Raw genomic sequence first — 17,571 nt, forward strand, 5'->3', positions numbered from 1 at the left:
GTGAGGAGGGGCACCTCTCAGGCTCTCGAATCTGGGTCAAAATTGCCAACAACTGCGAGAAAAACGGGCTCCAGGTTTAAAAGTAGCATGCCCCACGATCCCCGTTCGATCGCAAATAGTTGTTGGGGATCGAAACTGACACACCTGACGCTCGCCACGTGTCATGGACTCGTCATCTGAGCCCCCTTTCGCAACGCGCATTGCGCAGTATCACGATCCTGCTCTGTTGTCGCTTTCTTGTTCGACCGGTCTCTCTCGTCAGGCATCAGTGGCGAAAGAATTCTGGGACCTCGACATTGTTGAGGGAGGCCAGATGGTTTGACCGGCTGATTGGCGTCATCAGACTAGCTGACTGTACAAGACGATTGTTTTTTTGCTGGATACAGGAGTGGACAGGTCGGTTCGCTGGTCTCGAGATGCTGCGACCCGATTTCGCTGCTCCTCACGGCCTTGTGCTTTCTTCGAGCTCTGATGCATCCTGTTCCGCGCTCTCGGGCCTCTCTACGGCATTGTTCATGACGTGGACCGGTATCGGGGATATCTAACTCAGTATGAAACATTCCATTCCGCAAAGCAAGAAAGCGCAGTACCCAGCAACACTCACTAAGTGAAGAAAATCGTCGTAGTGTTGGATCCGGTTGGACAGGGGGCGACCCGTGACATTGGTGAACTCACTCAGGTCGCCAACAAGCTTCCTCGCCCCCTTGATTAGGTATTCGTGATGAGAACCAACAAGGGGCAAGGTTCCACCAAGACGGCATACTCCCAAGTAGCCTTTGAAAAGGTAGCCGGCGCAGCGCCAGCTAGAAGATTCTCGAGTCAAGCTGTCCTTCTGATGACGAGGAGACGGCAACTTGCAACAAGCTCACATGACCAAAACGCCAAGGTGCGGTCGCTCATGCTCAAATGGCGGAAGCAGATGCTATTGAACCCAACACAGACATCGAGCTCATGACTGTCAGAAACGAAGGTGCCCTTGGCATTCAAACCGAGGCAAAGCGTAGGGACCGCATTGATCTGACTTTCCTTCGTGAACCACGGCCAAGCTAGATGCACTCCCATGGGATTATACTATCACGCTCAAGACCCTCACGTGGCTCGGCCTTACGATTTTGATGATTGATCGATCTCAATCCGGTCATTCCATCAGTGGTCTAAAGGACTGTCTGGTGTGTCCCTGAGCGGATGATCAATTCGCTCCAAAACCGCATGTATGGCAGACTTTGCATCAAGTGTCAAGATGAACCCTCTCATGCCTGGGAGCGTTTCCTCTCGGCTGGATTGAGTGGCATTTTCGTGAGCCGTTGGTAACAAGTATTGGCCCGATTGACGCGGATGAACAAGTCACGGCACCGAAGTCCTTCGTTCGGCTCCATCGCCTATCAATCGAGAACGCTAAACCCGCGGGACAAGTCTGTCTTTCAACACGAACCGTCGCAAATACTGCCTGATGGCAAGCATACGACTATCCTCTGGTAGCTGGTTTTGGATTCGGCACTACGGTTTTGTGCGTGCGTCAGTCAATCTCTCAACTCTACATGGGCAGTTGTGGCAACGGACACACCTGGTACTGGTTGGTGGATGCCGGGTCGGTTAGCGGAGTCGATTATTCCGCAAAGGTATAGACCGCTTCGCCCCTCGCTATACCAAGAAGGATATTGCAATCTCGAGGCAGATCAGCGTCCGATAGATCTCTATTAAATGTGTCTAAGATGTTACGGCCGTGCCATTTGAACCTCATTTGAATGTACGAGCGATATTTAATGCGAAAGTGAATCATCATAAATTCCGTCAAAATATACATGGTGCCACCGGATTATAATTTACCTGGGTTTCAATCGGCAGTATGCCTCAGGCCCCGACCGCATTGCCGATGGCTGCTGCCATGCTCGCATACCACTCTGTAGGGGTGATGTCATCTGACGACCCAGCGTAGTAGTACTCGTATCCTCCGACTCCTCCAAGGTTGGTGTAGTTCATTGCAAGCTCCCCGGCGACCCTCTCAAGCTCTGTGATGTTGCACCAGACGCTAGCATCGATATAGTCTGCTGCGACCAGCCAGACGATCCGTGATGGGTCGTAACCACCATATTTGACTGCTTGGTCGTACACAGCTGTGCTGTTGCAATCCCCGTACCCATTGTAGAATTGGCCATTGTACCAGCTGACAATGTGATTCCCTTGCTCATCGACCGCCATGTCATCCATGATCTGATAGTTGAAGCCAGAGAAGAATTCGGGATTGTATTGTCCCGTCAGATCAACAGCCACCGGTGCCATCGAAATCAAAAAGTCAGAACCGAAGTCTCGGTTGAGGCATTTCAGTAGTCTTAGAATTGTCTCGCCCTTGGCAAACGAGGTCAACGTGTTGGTGCTGGGTTCGATGTCGAGGTCGATACCGCTGAGACTGTAGTTCTTGAGGAAAGTGCGCAGAATTGGATAGTAAAAGTCGAAGTCCTGTTCCATGAGCAGGAACATGTTGGACTCGTAACCTCCGAAACTGGCCAGAACGTTCACGTTGTTCTCCTGCAGAGTGTGAACGTCATCCCAGAACGCAGTTGGCAACCAGGTCGTGTTATCAGGAGCATCGCCTCCCACAGTGAGGTAGGGCGTGTTGTTGTGAATGTCGCAGACGAACAAGAGCAGGTCAGTGATACCAGAATTATTCTGAATCACAGGCAGGAGAGGTAGATAGGGTCCGCCACTGCCACCATCATCTTCGTGAAATTTGCCCCAGTATGCGACGACTCGGTGAGACACCTCCGTAGCATTAACGGTGGTATTGGTACTGGTGTCATTGCACCAGGCAAACGCCGCGGGTAGGACGACCAGGAGGCTGAGGATAGCAGACAGCATGATGAGGGGGTGATGAGGACGGATCTGTTCCGCCTTTCCTTTTATCAATCGTCAAGCAAATTTGAGGGTTATCACGCGACCCAGGAATAACTCGGGGATCTCGATCGGGTTTAATTGATGACCGAAAATAGAGTCGGGTTGGGCCGAAAGGCGGCGACCCATCCGAGCTCCACAGCGGATCTCGTGTCATTCGAGGAATGCCACCAGGTCACACAAAGTGGGGTGGGTGAATCGGGAGATGCGGCACTCACCCAACAAGCGAGCCGGGACCGGCCCCCGACCTCCGGCTCACAGGGCAGTACTCTCTGTGGGCTCTGACGCTCAGAGCTGGGGAATGCCCAGCCATGCGATTTCGCACACGGCAGCGTACGGGCTCATAGATTGAGCCTGAGCCAGAACTAGAAACCGCTCGCTGGCCGGGTAAGGAAGCCTTGTTCTCTCAACCATGCTTTCCCTCATCACCAATGTATACGACACGACACATGAGCGCCTACACTCATGAGACTTGCGATTCACTTAGCCTACCTATTGTACCATGTCCTGAGTCCGGGCATCCTGGTCGTTGAATGTCGAGCAACGCACAACGTCACCTGCAACATATCTGTCACACCTTCCCACTCACGACTGATCCCGTCACCCCGAGCGACTATGATCAAATGACACACAAAAGCTGAGATATGTGAGGGAACGGAACCAAAACATTCGGCGAAAGCCCAGGGGAAGACGGGACGCTGGCCTTGTAGTTCATCATCAAGTTGTATATTCATCGTCTATGAGCTACCCAGCTTGACGGCCTATTCAAGAAGGCCACTATCCAAGTAGGACCCTCGATCCGGATAGGTCTGTCTCTGACAAGATATTGCCTAGACACGCGGGGAGTAGACATCTTCAGTTGGGAGACACCAGGAGACAGACTTATGAGACAAAAACTACAATGCAGCTGAACCTATGTCGACAATCTGGAAGGCGGTCAATCTGACTCGATCCTGTACCGCACTTGTTCTCTGGCTGTGCTCGTACCAAGGACGGTAGAGCGAGCAAATGGTGCGGTCTCGTCGACCAGCAAGATCCGCTCAATTCTCCCGGCATGAGCTGAATAGCGCACGGCTTGATGCCAGCCAAGTGCAGAGCTGAACGGCGGTGCGCAAGGATGGTATGTATCGACGCATACCTCTCGGTCGACCACCAGCATCGCCGTTGCGATATCCTTCAGTAAACCACCAGCATCGCCATTGCGGAGATCCCAGACCGGAAATTCCAAGCACTGGCGTGCGGGAACCGAAAATAACTTTCTCGCACTGCCTGATGGCGCTGCCACAAACACAAACACGATCTACATTTCAGGTGCATTCCAGTCCGGATCACGTATATAAGAGGGAGAGGAATGGGTCGGTAATGAGCAACAGAACAATCCTCCTCCAGACACCATGATCTTCGCTCTACTCTTCACTGCACTCACTGCCAGTGCCGCCCCTACCAAGCGCCAAACAATCGGAACCCAACCTGGGTACCAGATCGAATTCCCCATTCCACAGCAATTCACCAATCCCACGTTGGGTTCGGACCTGTGTCTAGCTACCAACCCTGACGGTGGCTCCGGAGTAGGCGACGGTACTCCTGTCGGCTTTGTCAACTGCCGTTGGACCCAGACGGTCTCCCCTGACCAGCCATTCTATTCTCTCTGGCAGATCCAACCGGGCAATCAGCTGAGTGTGCAACTTGTTGGCACCAACTACTGTCTCGATGCCGGCAGCAACCCTGGTTCGAGTCCTTCTGCTCCTGCCAAGGTCTGGCAGTGCTATCCTGGGCTTGAGCAGCAGCAATTTTACTACACAAACACAGATCACATCGCTGTGACTGGTTCGACCCCTTGTTTGGACTACAGCTTCACCGAAGGGACCAACTTTGTCGGTTGTGGCTCGAATTACGACAACAATGATATTCAGGCCTTCAACCTCGTTCCAATCAATCAAGATACCAGCCCCACCGCCACCACATCTATGGCTCCAAGCTCCACTGCATCGGCGGCCCCTACCGAGAAAGGATACGTGATTAACTGGCTAAACGGTAATGACTTGTCTCAGTGTCTCACTGTCACCAATGGACAGTACTACAACGGCTCTCCGGTCGGCCTTGCGCCTTGTGGTAGTGTTAACGAAGGTCAGCGTTGGGTTTACCATCCATCCGGAGTCACCTCGGTTCGCGCTGCAGGACAGAACTACTGTCTTGACTTTGGAGATGGCGGCGGTTACGACGGTGTCCCCATGAAACTCTGGCAATGCTACCCTGGACTGTTCCAGCAAACCTTGTACTACACTGGGACAAACCATATTGCGGTATACAACGGCAACCAATGTCTTGATGTTGAGGCAGGAACGTCAAACGTGCAAGGCTGGCAATGTAGCGGTGATGATGTGCACCAACTCTGGCAAAATGGGTTCCCCGCGTAAATCATACCACCACGGACAATTCATATACTGTAAGAATGAGTACTGTATCTTCCTTTAATATCAATAATGCAGTCTTCGGTGTTGCGTCTACCTCCCGTCTTTGCAAATGAGACAGGCCTGTCATTAGCCATAGAGCCGTTACCAACCACTGAGGACGCACAGCCCAGACAGCGGCGGCTCAAGTTCCGTGCCCGTCTCCCTATGAAAGACCCACAGTGGGTCCTACCACTTTCTCGAGTTGCGCCTGACAAAACTCCCATGTGCTTCTCTGACTGTCTGGGTCATTCGCCTAACAGCAGTCAGTCTCGCAACACGCTCTCAGCCATACCTTTGGATGAGATGGATGATACTTTCGAGCCCAGGGAACGTAGTATGATCCTGTATCAGCCATCGTGACGTCGGTCGATGTCGCTGCATAGAGCTGAGTCAAGCATCCAAGTGAAGCCGAGTAGAGCGGCATCTACCACTTTGAGTGACTAAACCAATCCAGGAACTCACAAAGGTCCGGACCAACCACATGTTGCGCTGCAAATCGGTCGAGATGTTTCCTGGATCTGCATGATCAGGGCAGCAGGTCCACTACTAGCTCACGAAGGGAGACGGAAATGATGCCATCATCTCGTAGGCGGTTTGCACACTCATTCGCCAGGTGAATGGAGCCGAGTTTACTGCGCTCGCTTAGCGTGTGGAGCATTTCGCAAACATGCCTTTGGCTGTAATGATAGAACGGGCTGACTCGTGAGACTTCTGTGATCGACTCAAAGTCGATGCCTTCTTTTGAACCGAGGAAATGCTAACATGTCAATATCACGAGGTCAATCATGGACTCACGGCCGCGCTAGAGACCCAAACGATCCTCACCGAGTTTGCTGGCGCGGTTTTAGCAGTGGATCGCAATAGCTTCAGTAACGGCTGGGAGAAAGCAAAGTGGCCTATACAATTCGTGCCGAACTGAAGATCGTACCCGTCCTTTGTACGGCTGCCTTTCGGAGGGGTCATAACACCAGCCGAGTTGATCTGAAGTTAGCCGACGTCATTACGACAGATTTACCAGCATGTCGAGACGGTCATGACTCTTTGCAAACTCGAGTCCGGCGCTGTATGATTGGGCAATGTCGCCGAGATCAAGATGGAGGAAGCTTTGTTTGGTGAGTACTCCTCTTGCGGATCGCTCACTGGATATCAGACCGCTTAGTCTCTGCTTTAATGTCCTCAATGGCATTCAAGCATTTTTCCTCAGACCGCGCAGCGGCGTACACTGTGGCTCCACTCTGCAGCAAGTGTTTTGCGGACTGCTTGCCAATACCTGTCTTCGGAGAGTCGGATTATGTACTCGAAGAGAGCTCACATTTGCACCAGTCACGATAGCAACCTTCCCGGTGAGATCCGGAATATCTTCGATGCCCCATGTCGGCGCCGGAACGAAGAAGCCCAGCGCCTTTGTGTCGAACATTTCGAGCATCACTGACGAGTCCGGTGAGATGCGTATATGTGTATGATTGGGCGGATACTAAGTGGTGAGGGTTAAGAACCTGAACCGGACGTGAGCCACGGGTGATCTGATGTCACCTTGAGTCCGTAATTTCCGGGATTTTCAATCAGATTTTGACACTTTCGTCACAAACGCGGGTTTCTCGCCGGGATGATCCACACGCGTGAAGGTCATCGAGCATGCCTCGCAGCAAGATTCCTTTCTACCTCTTTCTACCTCCGAGCGGGCATTGCCCGAATTCAGTGATGACTATCCCATGCAAGATGCAAGATGGCCTTTTACTTACTTGGTCAAAAATGATTTATGTATGTAGTAGTATCTAGAGCTCCAACTCAACCGCCAGAACCTCACCGCGAGGACCAGAGACCCCTCTCTGCGGCAAGCCCCAGACTATCATCGCATCTCTTTCGAGAGTAGAGCGTAGTGCGGGTCTGAGGGGAACCACAATCACGCACAGATCTGCATGACATCATCCTGCCTCATTGACCGCGAGTATCAGGACGTATAAGATCAGAGATTCAGCTGTGATGGCTGCAACGATGGGCCTGGCCTCGACATACTCACGTATACCTCAGTCCCGTAGCTGCAGGGGACTTTTGATAGTTTGATGGTCTTCGACCAACGCTCTTCGTAAAGCGAGGAGCATATCGATGTCAATGCCTCATATTCTTCCTACGTGTAAGGGGTTTACTATCAACAGTGCTCGTAAGTGATATTAATGTACCACATCAGTAAACTTTACGCCCATGCCTTGAAGCTTATTCATCGCATCTTACACTGTACCTTGGACACTCGCCGAAATGATGTGATACAATGATAATGCGAAGCCAACAACGCAGGGTCTCCTAACAGATCACTGGCCTGAGGACCGCCAAATCTCTCCAGGAAATTCTGTGCTATTTTTGGGAACGGTGGATCGACAATAACTCTGGGATTCATTCCAATAGTATGGAAATGTGAAAATTAGCAAATGCCACAGATGTGGGAAGTTGGGGGAGCGTGATTCCGTCGAAATGGTACAGTACCTGTGGACCGAAGAGGAAATTGGGCGGTCGGACCCTTCCCGCAATAGCCCGCGATCACTTCCGGCTTCTGGGAGATTGAGAGAAGCGAGATGTCGCTGGAACATGTTCAAAAGTCATGAACGGGGCTCCCCACGGGACTCACTCTTCCACGTCAGCAATCACTGAGCCAGCACGACCATGTTGCAGGTCGCTATAGTAGCGACTTTGCTAGGTTGTGCCGTTCAAGGCGGTCTGGGACTTGTTACCCCACACTCGGGCATCGAGGATGTGGTTGAACGTGGTTGGGGCCAGGGCTGGGGAGGCGGCGGCCAAGGCAACAGCTGCCCATTTCAAGATGCGAAGCAAGGAGCGCAGCTCATCGAGCTGTTCCAGCTCCAGCCGCTTTGTACGCCAGTGCTGAACGCGCTGGTGGCAACTACTACCAAGACTGTGATCTCTACCCCGACTGTCACAGCATATACGACTGTTTCGTCGGTGTCTTATTCAACTTCGACCCATGTTACTCTGGACGTCAACACAGCATACACACCTGCGACCACGATGTTCACTGTTACAGGTATCGGGACGGTCACAGTGACAGGTGAACCAACCACCACCACTTCCACCCTGATCAGCACGAGCATCGTTTCCTCATCGATTCTGACGACTACCTACACACCTTCGGTCATGACCATCACTCAGACAAGTACCAGCGCTGGAGTCGGTCCTGGATGCCCTGCCACCACAGGCAGCCCAGCGAAGAGAGGTATACGCCATGGCGGCAGAGGCTGGGGTCTGCCTCTAGGCTGGAACTCGTGCGCGGACCAGATCATTCGCGATGCTTGTGAGATTGCCTTGAACCGGCCTATTGGACCGACGTTCACCTCTAGTGTGTACAAGACTGCACCAACGTCAACGACTACCGTGACGCGCACGCGCAGCAGTGTCATCCCGGTGGTTGTCACTTCGACCAGCACAACGACCACCACCCTGGCTTCGACGGTGTTAGATCCGACAGTAACCATGACGACCGTGACCTTTACGCCAACCGCAACCGCCACTGCCTCAACTGTGGTCTTCACTACCATGGTCTCAACATCGACCATCACATCCGCAACCATTGTTTCTACAAGCACGGTAACAAGCACAACCATCTCCTACTCTACCACGTATTCCGGGTCACAAGCTGTGCAAACCAGTGTCGGCGGTCAGTCGAGCTTTACTCCTTCACCAGGCTCTCAATATCTTGTCTGCTCCGGCTATTATCCGATTGTCATTGCTGGTGCCAGCGGAGGTAATCGTACATTCGCGGACGACGGTACCCAGGCTGCTGTACCGGTATACACTGGAGGAAAGGCTGTGATAATCAGCGCCGTTGTTTACCTCGAAGCTTACGCCGGGAATGATGCCTCCGTACAAGCTCCGAATTACCAGTTTGTACCTGGCACCACCGGACAGAGTGGCGGAGCTGGGGGTGGTGGAGGAGCCAGTAACGTGTTCTTCACGACCTCACAAGGCCAGGATTCAGTGCAGGTCATCGTCGCCGGCGGAGGTGGAGGTGCAGGTGAGTCTGCCTCGACCAGTCCAAACGAATGAGACACACTGATGTTAATCAGGATGGAACAACAATGGTGGTGATGCTAGTCTGACCCTCCAGGGTGGATCCAGTACTGGCGCGGGTCCCACGCAGGCGGGCGGGCAGTCCACCTCAGGGGTTCAAGGAACGACTGATGACACCGATTACTACTGCGGCGGAGGCGGAGGGGGCGCCACGACGGACGATAGCAACCGTAGCAACGACAATCAAGGGGACGGCGAAGCGTCGTCCGGAATCGATGACCTGACCGGAGGCACGCCGGCATTTCCCCCTTATCAGAACGCCGGGAGCGATGGAGGGGGCAACGGAGGGGGTGCCGGAGGCTCCTATACGACCGCCTGTCCAGCCGGAAGCAGTCTTCAGTTCCCTCCAGGATCTGATGGCAATGACTGTCAACCTTGTCCGGGAGGCGGAGGTGGTGGTGGTGAGTCTTGCTTTTGTCTTCATTGGAACCCGAGCCCGAATTTTAATCCCGTTTAGGCTTCAACGGAGGAGGAGGCGGCCTGGGTGGGCAGGTTCTATCCTCCGAATCTCAAACTCCGTCCCCCTCAAATGACAACAATCCAGTTAAATACATCCTAACGCCGTATGGTCAAGGCGGTGGCGGAGGCGGATCATATCTCGCGGCAGGCAACACACTTGTGTCGTCATCGTCGAGCTGGCTTGGTCCGGGATTCATCTCCCTGGGGATTGGCTATAACTGAAACTCTGGCCAATCCATTTTGAGTTCCAGCGTAGGGGTTGTCTTTGAGACTGGGGTTTGCAATATGCATGAGTGAATTCTGTTTCTCTCTCCGCGTGGACACATCAGATGGTTTGACGGCCTCGGCCCGAACTCCGGCACCAAACCCGATGCCACGCGCTCGGGCATTTTTTCCCGCCGTCTGACCGACGGGAGAAAGAGATTCCTTACCTCACCGGACCCCGATGAGCCGCAATCATCCTCACGAGGCCCTTCTAAACGAAGCGATTCTTGACGCCCTTGCCTTGCCAAACGCAGACGCACGAGAGGAGCAGATAGTCGAGTCCCATGCTGGATCGTACAAATGGCTCGGGGACCCTGCCGGTCCACTGGACCGCTTCTTAAATGACAGCTCTCAGCGTCTATTCTGGATCTCCGGCAGACCAGGTTCTGGCAAGTCAACCTTGTTGAGATATCTCAAGCATCGCTCGGGCCTGTCCGAGCGCTTGCGAAGATGGGGTGCCGGCCATCGTCTCCATATCGCTAGCTTCTTTTTCTGGGAAAGCGGTCTTGTCTCGCAGCGATCACTCGAAGGCCTTTTCCGTTCTTTGCTTCATCAGCTACTGTCGAGCTGTCCTGCCCTGATCAGACAGGTATTCCATTCGCTGTACGTGGAGATACAATCAGCGACGACTTTGGAACGGGTTCGCAGGCTGGCTGCTTGGGAGATTGAAGATCTCGCAGCCGCATACGATGCTTTCTTGGACATCATTCACCGGCAAGGAGAGCAGAAAGTCTTTCTGCTGCTGGACGGTCTTGATGAGTTTGAGGGCAATCATTCGGAGATCATACGACTGGTGGAGAGCGCTACCCGGCACTCTGATGTCAAGGTGTGCGTCTCGAGTCGGCCATGGAGGATATTCGAGGAAGCCTTCTCGAATGTCGCCCAACTTCGGCTGCAGGATGTGACTCGTAACGACATGCAGCGCTACGTCACCGATCGGCTTGCCGGCCAAGCATCCGACTCTGTAATTGACGCTGTCGTCGAAAAAGCTGAAGGAGTCTTCTTCTGGTCAACGATAGCGTGCAACGAATTGCAATCGAGAACTAAGGGAGCGGCAGTGCGGTCTGAAGATGTGGAGTCTCTTCCCCTTGGCCTCGATGCTCTATATCGCCATCTTCTGACCGAAGCACCCGAGTCCACATGCAAGATGGCTGCAACCTACTTCAGTCTGATATTGGCCCGCGAGGACGTCTGCATGTTCACCCGAAATGACGAGACGGCACTGGTGACGGCATGGGAGCTAGTATTAGCCACTCACCTGGATCACGATCAAGCGACCATGAGGCACATGGACTCGATGGCAAAGGAGACGATCCGCAGTCTGTTGTCAGAGACCATCGCGCAGATACTTGACTCTACTCGCCGGCTCGTGCAGTTCTCGGGCCCCGAAGACGGTTTAGCCCACCAGTCGGTATCGTTCTACCACCGAACAGTCCGGACATGGGTGCGAGGTCCTGACGGTGCAAAACTGCTTCAGTACGCCAAGGATGACCCTCATTCGCTCCTGCTGCGATCAGTTCTGCTATGCTGGAGGATTCCCTCCTCCGGTACCTTGCGAAGACAACGAAACGTGTCCGGATGGTGGTCTCGTATCATGACAGGGTTTACTCACGCACGGCTCGCTTCAGACATCGCTCAGGGCCAGATATTCGATCTCCTCATGTGCCTGAACGAAACCCTTAACGATCTTTACCTGGCTCGTGTCGAGTCCGAGGATCCGCGCGAGGCTCACGCACTGGACAACTGGGCTAGAAGCTGCTTTGGAACCCTGGAGTCCCGAGGGCGAACTCCGTACGAAGACGCCTTTCTTGCCTTGGCGGTGTCCTTTGGTCTCACCAGCTTTGTTGACCGATACCTCAAGGAGGGACGGTATGAGCCTGGCAACGGGTATCCCTTACTCTGCTGGACTACGAGGTATCTGTTCGATCGACAATCATCCATCTATCCACTGACAGATCCGGCCATTGTGCATGCGCTGTTGCGATTTGGTCTGGACCCGAACCAGCGTATGCTGCTGCCGAAGAAGCGTGAGGCCAAAGACGACGAGCCTCCCAATTATCTTGCATCTCCCTGGAAGATGTGTTTAGAGTCGGTTCAACAAGCACTGCGCCGCGGATGGGTGGAACGTTCGCCGCCCGAGAAGTCTCGATGGAAACAAGTCATCGAGCTCTTTCTGGAATACAATGCGGATAGAAACGTAACCGTGCAGACAACTCATAAAGACCGCCGAGAGAAGGGCTCTGTGCTGCTCGATAGACTTGACGCGTGGGCCGGGGATGACTGAGTTCTCGTGAAACAGTCGCGTCGTTGAGAACTAGCTCCCTGCGAATGTATCTGGCTTGTAGGCTAACCATGTATTCTGTATCTGAGTAACAACGCGGCACGCCCATCTCCGGCTCCATCCGCATTCCTCTACGTCTCTGACGATGGCTCCTTGACAGAACGGCCGACCTCACAATCTACCCAGCCATTATGTACACATGGGTCACTGTCACATACGAGTCATGCATGCAGACCCTTACGATGCTGACCGAAGACCGAGTAAGGGCACCGAGCCGCCCTTCGGCAGTTCGATTCTCCCTTCATATAACTGTTCGAATCCTCGTTTTTTGAACCAGCCGAGCTGGACGTCAGCAGGATTGCGAGTATCAGAACCTACTGTCGAGGCACTTTGACTCGCGACAATAACGCTCCTTCCCTCGGCCTGCGCTTGACTTTTCACATGGTTGATCAATGCGGTCCCCTGGCCTTGTCCACGAGACGATGGCTTAGTCGCGATGGCGGAAACCACATAGGCAGCATCCCAGGCCTCTCTCCCACCCATCGCCGGCCAAAAGGCCTTGTATGCTTCGCCGAGCTATCGTCAACCAGAGTCCTTTGATGACTCTTACCTTGGATGATCGCCATTGCTTGACGTAGTCTGGAATCTTGGCCTCGAGTTGAGCCTTGTAAGGGTTCTCCTTGATCACCGACAAGTTGGGTGGAGCGCTTTGCGACTGAGGTGGCGTCACAAACATCACTGACGAAATTGTCTTCTCATCGTCCCCTGTGACATAGACCCTTTTGAGAGCGAGCATCGTTGTCAAGCTTGTCTGATGAGTGAGTCGCAAGGTCTCCCGATCGGCGTCAGCGCAGGCGACCATGAACTTGTCTGTATATTAGTTGGGTCATGTACTCGCATTGCTCACGGTCCGCATATCCATCCAGCAGGACTTCCAAACAAGCATCAAAGTCGGCATCTGCATGTCAGCACTCACAGGGAGCGCGACCTTACCGGTGTGCGCATTGAGCTGTCTCACTCGATTAGCGGTCATGGTGCGTGTAAAAGAAATGGGCATGCAGATCCAGGAAAGCCAATCTTTCTCTTCCAGATCTAGGGTGATCCAGGAGTTCGCCGAATCGGCATGCACCGCAAAATGCAGACACAGCCCACAGGCTAGGATCTTTCATTGAATCTACAGACGGGAACACTTGCGATTCACGCTTGCCTGCACCAGATCCAACCCGTGACTATGAACACCAGCGGAGTCCGATTCATTCAGTATACTGTATTTCTATTTGTCGGTCGGCTAATGAGAGATCATCGGCATGCTGCTCGTGCTGTATTATCGCTCCGAAGGTTCGGCGCTTTTCGCGCACATAAGCACATTAAACTGGTCGACAATTGCATCGTGATTTATCCTCCAGGGTCTGTAGACAGGCTGAAAACCGTTCACCGTCATCCCCGGTAATTTCCTGTGAAAGGACGGCGGGCGCTTGGGCTTCTTTGAATCAGCTATGAGTGAGAGATTGTTTATGGAAGGAGCAGCTTTTTGTAAGTATTGAGGGTGTGAACTGCCCCTTGCAGGGTCCCGAGCAGGTACAATATTATAAATCATGATGATTCAAAAGGGCGCGCCGAATTGTGGTCTGAAAAGCAGATAAATTACAATGGGCTGCAGAGACGTTGTGAGGGATTACCATTTCCGATGGTTCGCGAGGAAAGAGCCAAAAGCCTATTGCGCCCCAATCGGTCTGCTTTCAGCTGCAGCTGACATGATCAAAGCATACCGCCCAGCCGCCCGCGTCCTAGCCCATCTGGTGGGGATGCTTGGTCTTATGTTTTACGCGCATCATTTCCCTCACATACACCAGGATATATGGCATGATACCGTTGGCCGACCCGCCATGATGCATCGTGTCATTTTGAGCTCACAACCACAGCTCACGTGTGCACAGTTGTCCGTTTGTCGAATGAGAATTGGCCAGTGTCAACCCACACTCGAATCGTTGAACTCCTGCCAGCCGGCGCCCCCCCCTTGGTTTGTCAAGTGAAGAGGTGACTTTACACCCCATTCACGGAGGGTCATATTTGGAAGGACTTTCTGCGAGTCATCCAGCATCGAAAACATGCAGATAGGCGTTTGCTCCTGTCAATTGCGTAGATCCACAAAGAGGTCGAGACGAAGATGACGGACACTGTATCGGGTAGATTGCTGCGATTGGCACACCGCCCCTTGAGCGTTTGGGGGACGAGATCCCCAAGCCGCCATCGCGATCCTGCCAACACACTACCGTCGAGAACAGACTTATCCGGCTTGAGGCTCATCATACTTGAGCAGTTGCCTCCTGAAGCGCGAGTCAAGCTGGATAGAGAACAGATCTGTATACCGATGGAGATGCAGACCAGCGCTCCGTGATCGGGCTCCGGTACGGATCCGAATGTCTGCCTGCCAACCCACGGAACCAATGCCTCGGGACCCAACGGCTTGTGGTGCCCTGGGAGTCCATGCAAGCTGAATGGGCTAGATGCTTCACTTCGAGTCTATGTCTCCCCGTGCGTCCCGTCGTCAGCTGTCCGCTCCGAGTCACCGAATGGAATAACACCCAATGCATTCGTCTATCGCGAGGACATCCCTGGCGCTCTACTGGAGACTGAGAAGTCTGACCTCTGTCGGAGATTCCCTAACGGTGCAATCCCTTCCCCTCTAAGCGGGCAGGACCTTGTTCGTCATGAATTCTTCGTCTGCCTGAGCGATCATCTCCCTCCCTCGTGCCCTTTGCTCGTCGGAGTAAAGTTCTTGAGCCTCCTTCTCGAGATATGCGGCGTTGTCCAGTTTGGCTTGATCAGTGTTGACCTGCCAGAGCACGGTGACCCCAACGCATCCGAGAGAGAAAAGGAACCAGAATGCTGCGTTGGTGTTTCCTCCAGCTCGTTTGATGATTGCCGAAGTGATGAACGGGCCGGCAAACGAGCTCGACTTGCCCCAGATGTTGAACATCGCGAAGAACATCATCAGTTTTGGTGCTGGTACAACCTCCGAGATCATGCTAACGGAGTAGGCGCCCCAACATCCGGTGAAGAAGTTCCAAGAGTTGGCGATCCAGAACTCCCAAGTGTGGTGGAAACCGAAATGATGCTGGAACATTCCAAGACCACCGTAGAGGCAAGGGAACAATGTAAAGAAGGCACCGTATCGGAGAGCAGTCTGGATCTTGAATCCGTATCGCTTTTGGAGGAAGTACATGACAACCGTGCCGGATCCCCCTGCAAGATCGGCGACCATCGACATGGCGTTCAATTTCAGTGGGGAATAGTTAATGACCTCATTTTGCATGATTCCGACGATGGTGTACCAGGTTCCCCAAGACTCTTGAAGACAGCACCAGGCGACCAAGTATAACATGCAGTGCTTGAGTTTACGTGCGTGTTGCGTTGCCGACCAAACTTGTTTAGGACCGGCAGTCAGGATATTGCTACCAGCCGGGAGCTGTTGACCAGGTCGTCTCTGCGGGCGGTGTCAACATGAGCAAAGGAATCAAAAGTGCGCGCCTTTACACACCCTCTGAAGTAACAGGTAAGGAAGAGTACAGATGACGGTGATCGCCCCAAAGTAAGCAAGCAAGATGTTGTACGAGCGGATGACGGCGGCATCGGAGCCTGCTCCCAAAGCATAAGAGATTCCGATGGAAATGGCGTAAGTCACGACCACCAAAGCCGATCCCGTGATGTTACACATGTTGTAGAGTTGGGCTCGTTCGTATTGGTCCAATCTCTCATGCTCCTCGGCGGATTTAACGCCTTGTCGAACCTCATTTTCCGATTGGATAATCGTAGGCAAGTCTCGGACGAGAGAAGGGCTTGGGACTTGAGCATGTGCCTCCAGGGAGCGACACTCACAAGGTTGCTTGATAGAACGCGACGGAGATGTTTGCTGCCAGATTTCCAACGAGGTAGATTCCGTTTGCGATCTGCCAGTCCTCTTAAGGGCCCGTCAGCCATGTGACTCATTGACTAAAGGCTGGCTTACTTGGTTCTTTGATTCCAACCAACGCGAATTGCATGATCCAGAGCACGATTTGTGCGCCAGTCAGAATAAACGGTCGCCAGTTACCGTAATCTGCGAAGGGCCCAATCTGCCAATGTCATCAGCTTTCATATCTCCAACGCCATTGTCGCTTACTATGAGGAGGAACACGGCTTGGACTGCAAACATGATTCCGCTGATGTCGAGCAGAAGACTGTTGATGGTGAGGGTTTGTCCGCCCCATTTGACACTGCCGGATGGATTGGCTTGCGATACCAAGGCTTGACGCAAAGCTCCTCCGTTTCCGCCGATCGGAGCACCGTTGTTCGCAAAGTCTGGTACACGCTCAGCATCATCGTCGCCCTTTCGCAAGCTCGAGCCTCACAATACAAGCAGAACGTGATGTACTCCCATCGACTAGTTGGGATTCGTACACCAGTCTTGGGAATGACTTGGGTTTGCTCTATGACCGCCATTCCCGCATTCTGGGTTCCATCTACGATCAGGTCCCGTTCCTCTTGGACCATGTCGTGTTTGACATCCTTTTCATCGTAGCCTACAGCTTGTCCATTCGCGTTCAGCTCAGGAACGGCCCCGGCCTCAGAGTATGGCTGACCGGACATTTGTGTAATGTGCGTGTGATATGTGATCAACTGGTCCTGACAGGGAGATTGGGATCATATTTATATTATCGTTCAGTTGACTCGCCAAACAGGCCGTAGGAAATTTTATCCGTGAGCACAGTTATTCGTGAGCGCATCCAAATTTCCACTCAATCCACCGAGAAGATGTACGTGTCACAACCTCGGACCTATTCTCGACGACTAACCCATGTGCCTTTCTTCCGGCGAGCATGTCGAAGTCCCGCGTACGTCGCAGCTAAAAAGTTTACGTCTCCGATTTCGGAACAATTATCAGGGAGGAGGTAAGCAATAAGCATATCCGAAGCGGAACTGATACGGGCTAGCATGTGCTGGTACACGGCGAAAGCGGCTATGCCAGGCTAAAAATGACACCATATAACCGCTCTGCCAAAAGTACTAGCGGTCCGCAAAATTCAAAATTGCCATTTCGGCAGAAAAGCAGGTCCAGAAGCCGGGACTCGGACCGGAGCCATTCCAAACTGATGCAGATCCCCT

General features: G+C 53.0%; 7 protein-coding genes across 7 annotated transcripts; 3 read left to right on the forward strand and 4 right to left on the reverse strand.

The window, feature by feature from the left end:
- Window positions 1-1,851: 1,851 nt before the first annotated feature.
- Window positions 1,852-2,856, reverse strand: BD324DRAFT_607332 (glycoside hydrolase superfamily; the record flags this gene model as incomplete). Its single annotated transcript, XM_022014064.1, has 1 exon — window positions 1,852-2,856. One exon carries the CDS (start codon window positions 2,854-2,856, stop codon window positions 1,852-1,854), a length of 1,005 nt encoding a protein of 334 aa, XP_021874114.1.
- Window positions 2,857-4,738: 1,882 nt separating this feature from the next.
- BD324DRAFT_617364 (ricin B lectin domain-containing protein) lies at window positions 4,739-5,378 on the forward strand. The gene has a single exon (XM_022014915.1). The coding sequence runs from the start codon at window positions 4,857-4,859 to the stop codon at window positions 5,304-5,306; it is 450 nt and encodes a 149-aa protein (XP_021874115.1). The 5' UTR covers window positions 4,739-4,856; the 3' UTR covers window positions 5,307-5,378.
- Window positions 5,379-5,505: 127 nt separating this feature from the next.
- BD324DRAFT_679349 (hypothetical protein) lies at window positions 5,506-6,801 on the reverse strand (the record flags this gene model as incomplete). Its single annotated transcript, XM_022019037.1, has 8 exons — window positions 6,655-6,801; window positions 6,483-6,616; window positions 6,358-6,445; window positions 6,138-6,323; window positions 5,898-6,099; window positions 5,805-5,854; window positions 5,635-5,766; window positions 5,506-5,595 (listed from the first exon to the last, which is right to left on the reverse strand). The coding sequence occupies exons 1-8, from the start codon at window positions 6,766-6,768 to the stop codon at window positions 5,506-5,508; spliced, it is 996 nt and encodes a 331-aa protein (XP_021874116.1). The 5' UTR covers window positions 6,769-6,801.
- Window positions 6,802-8,609: 1,808 nt separating this feature from the next.
- Window positions 8,610-10,175, forward strand: BD324DRAFT_617367 (hypothetical protein). The gene is made up of 2 exons (XM_022014916.1): window positions 8,610-9,366; window positions 9,419-10,175. Exons 1-2 carry the CDS (start codon window positions 8,826-8,828, stop codon window positions 9,877-9,879), a joined length of 1,002 nt encoding a protein of 333 aa, XP_021874117.1. The 5' UTR covers window positions 8,610-8,825; the 3' UTR covers window positions 9,880-10,175.
- Window positions 10,176-10,314: 139 nt separating this feature from the next.
- On the forward strand, window positions 10,315-12,522 carry BD324DRAFT_617369 (hypothetical protein). The gene has a single exon (XM_022014917.1). The coding sequence runs from the start codon at window positions 10,327-10,329 to the stop codon at window positions 12,427-12,429; it is 2,103 nt and encodes a 700-aa protein (XP_021874118.1). The 5' UTR covers window positions 10,315-10,326; the 3' UTR covers window positions 12,430-12,522.
- Window positions 12,523-13,671, reverse strand: BD324DRAFT_617370 (hypothetical protein). The gene is made up of 5 exons (XM_022014918.1): window positions 13,420-13,671; window positions 13,334-13,384; window positions 13,037-13,296; window positions 12,805-13,002; window positions 12,523-12,768 (listed from the first exon to the last, which is right to left on the reverse strand). The coding sequence occupies exons 1-5, from the start codon at window positions 13,481-13,483 to the stop codon at window positions 12,664-12,666; spliced, it is 678 nt and encodes a 225-aa protein (XP_021874119.1). The 5' UTR covers window positions 13,484-13,671; the 3' UTR covers window positions 12,523-12,663.
- Window positions 13,672-15,112: 1,441 nt separating this feature from the next.
- BD324DRAFT_607336 (putative autophagy protein) lies at window positions 15,113-16,959 on the reverse strand (the record flags this gene model as incomplete). The annotated part of the gene is made up of 6 exons (XM_022014065.1): window positions 15,113-15,913; window positions 15,968-16,265; window positions 16,306-16,387; window positions 16,436-16,541; window positions 16,589-16,767; window positions 16,818-16,959. 6 exons carry the CDS (start codon window positions 16,957-16,959, stop codon window positions 15,113-15,115), a joined length of 1,608 nt encoding a protein of 535 aa, XP_021874120.1.
- Window positions 16,960-17,571: the final 612 nt, after the last annotated feature.

This window comes from Kockovaella imperatae (genome assembly GCF_002102565.1).
Source record: "Kockovaella imperatae strain NRRL Y-17943 chromosome Unknown BD324scaffold_2, whole genome shotgun sequence".
Taxonomy (NCBI): domain Eukaryota; kingdom Fungi; phylum Basidiomycota; class Tremellomycetes; order Tremellales; family Cuniculitremaceae; genus Kockovaella; species Kockovaella imperatae.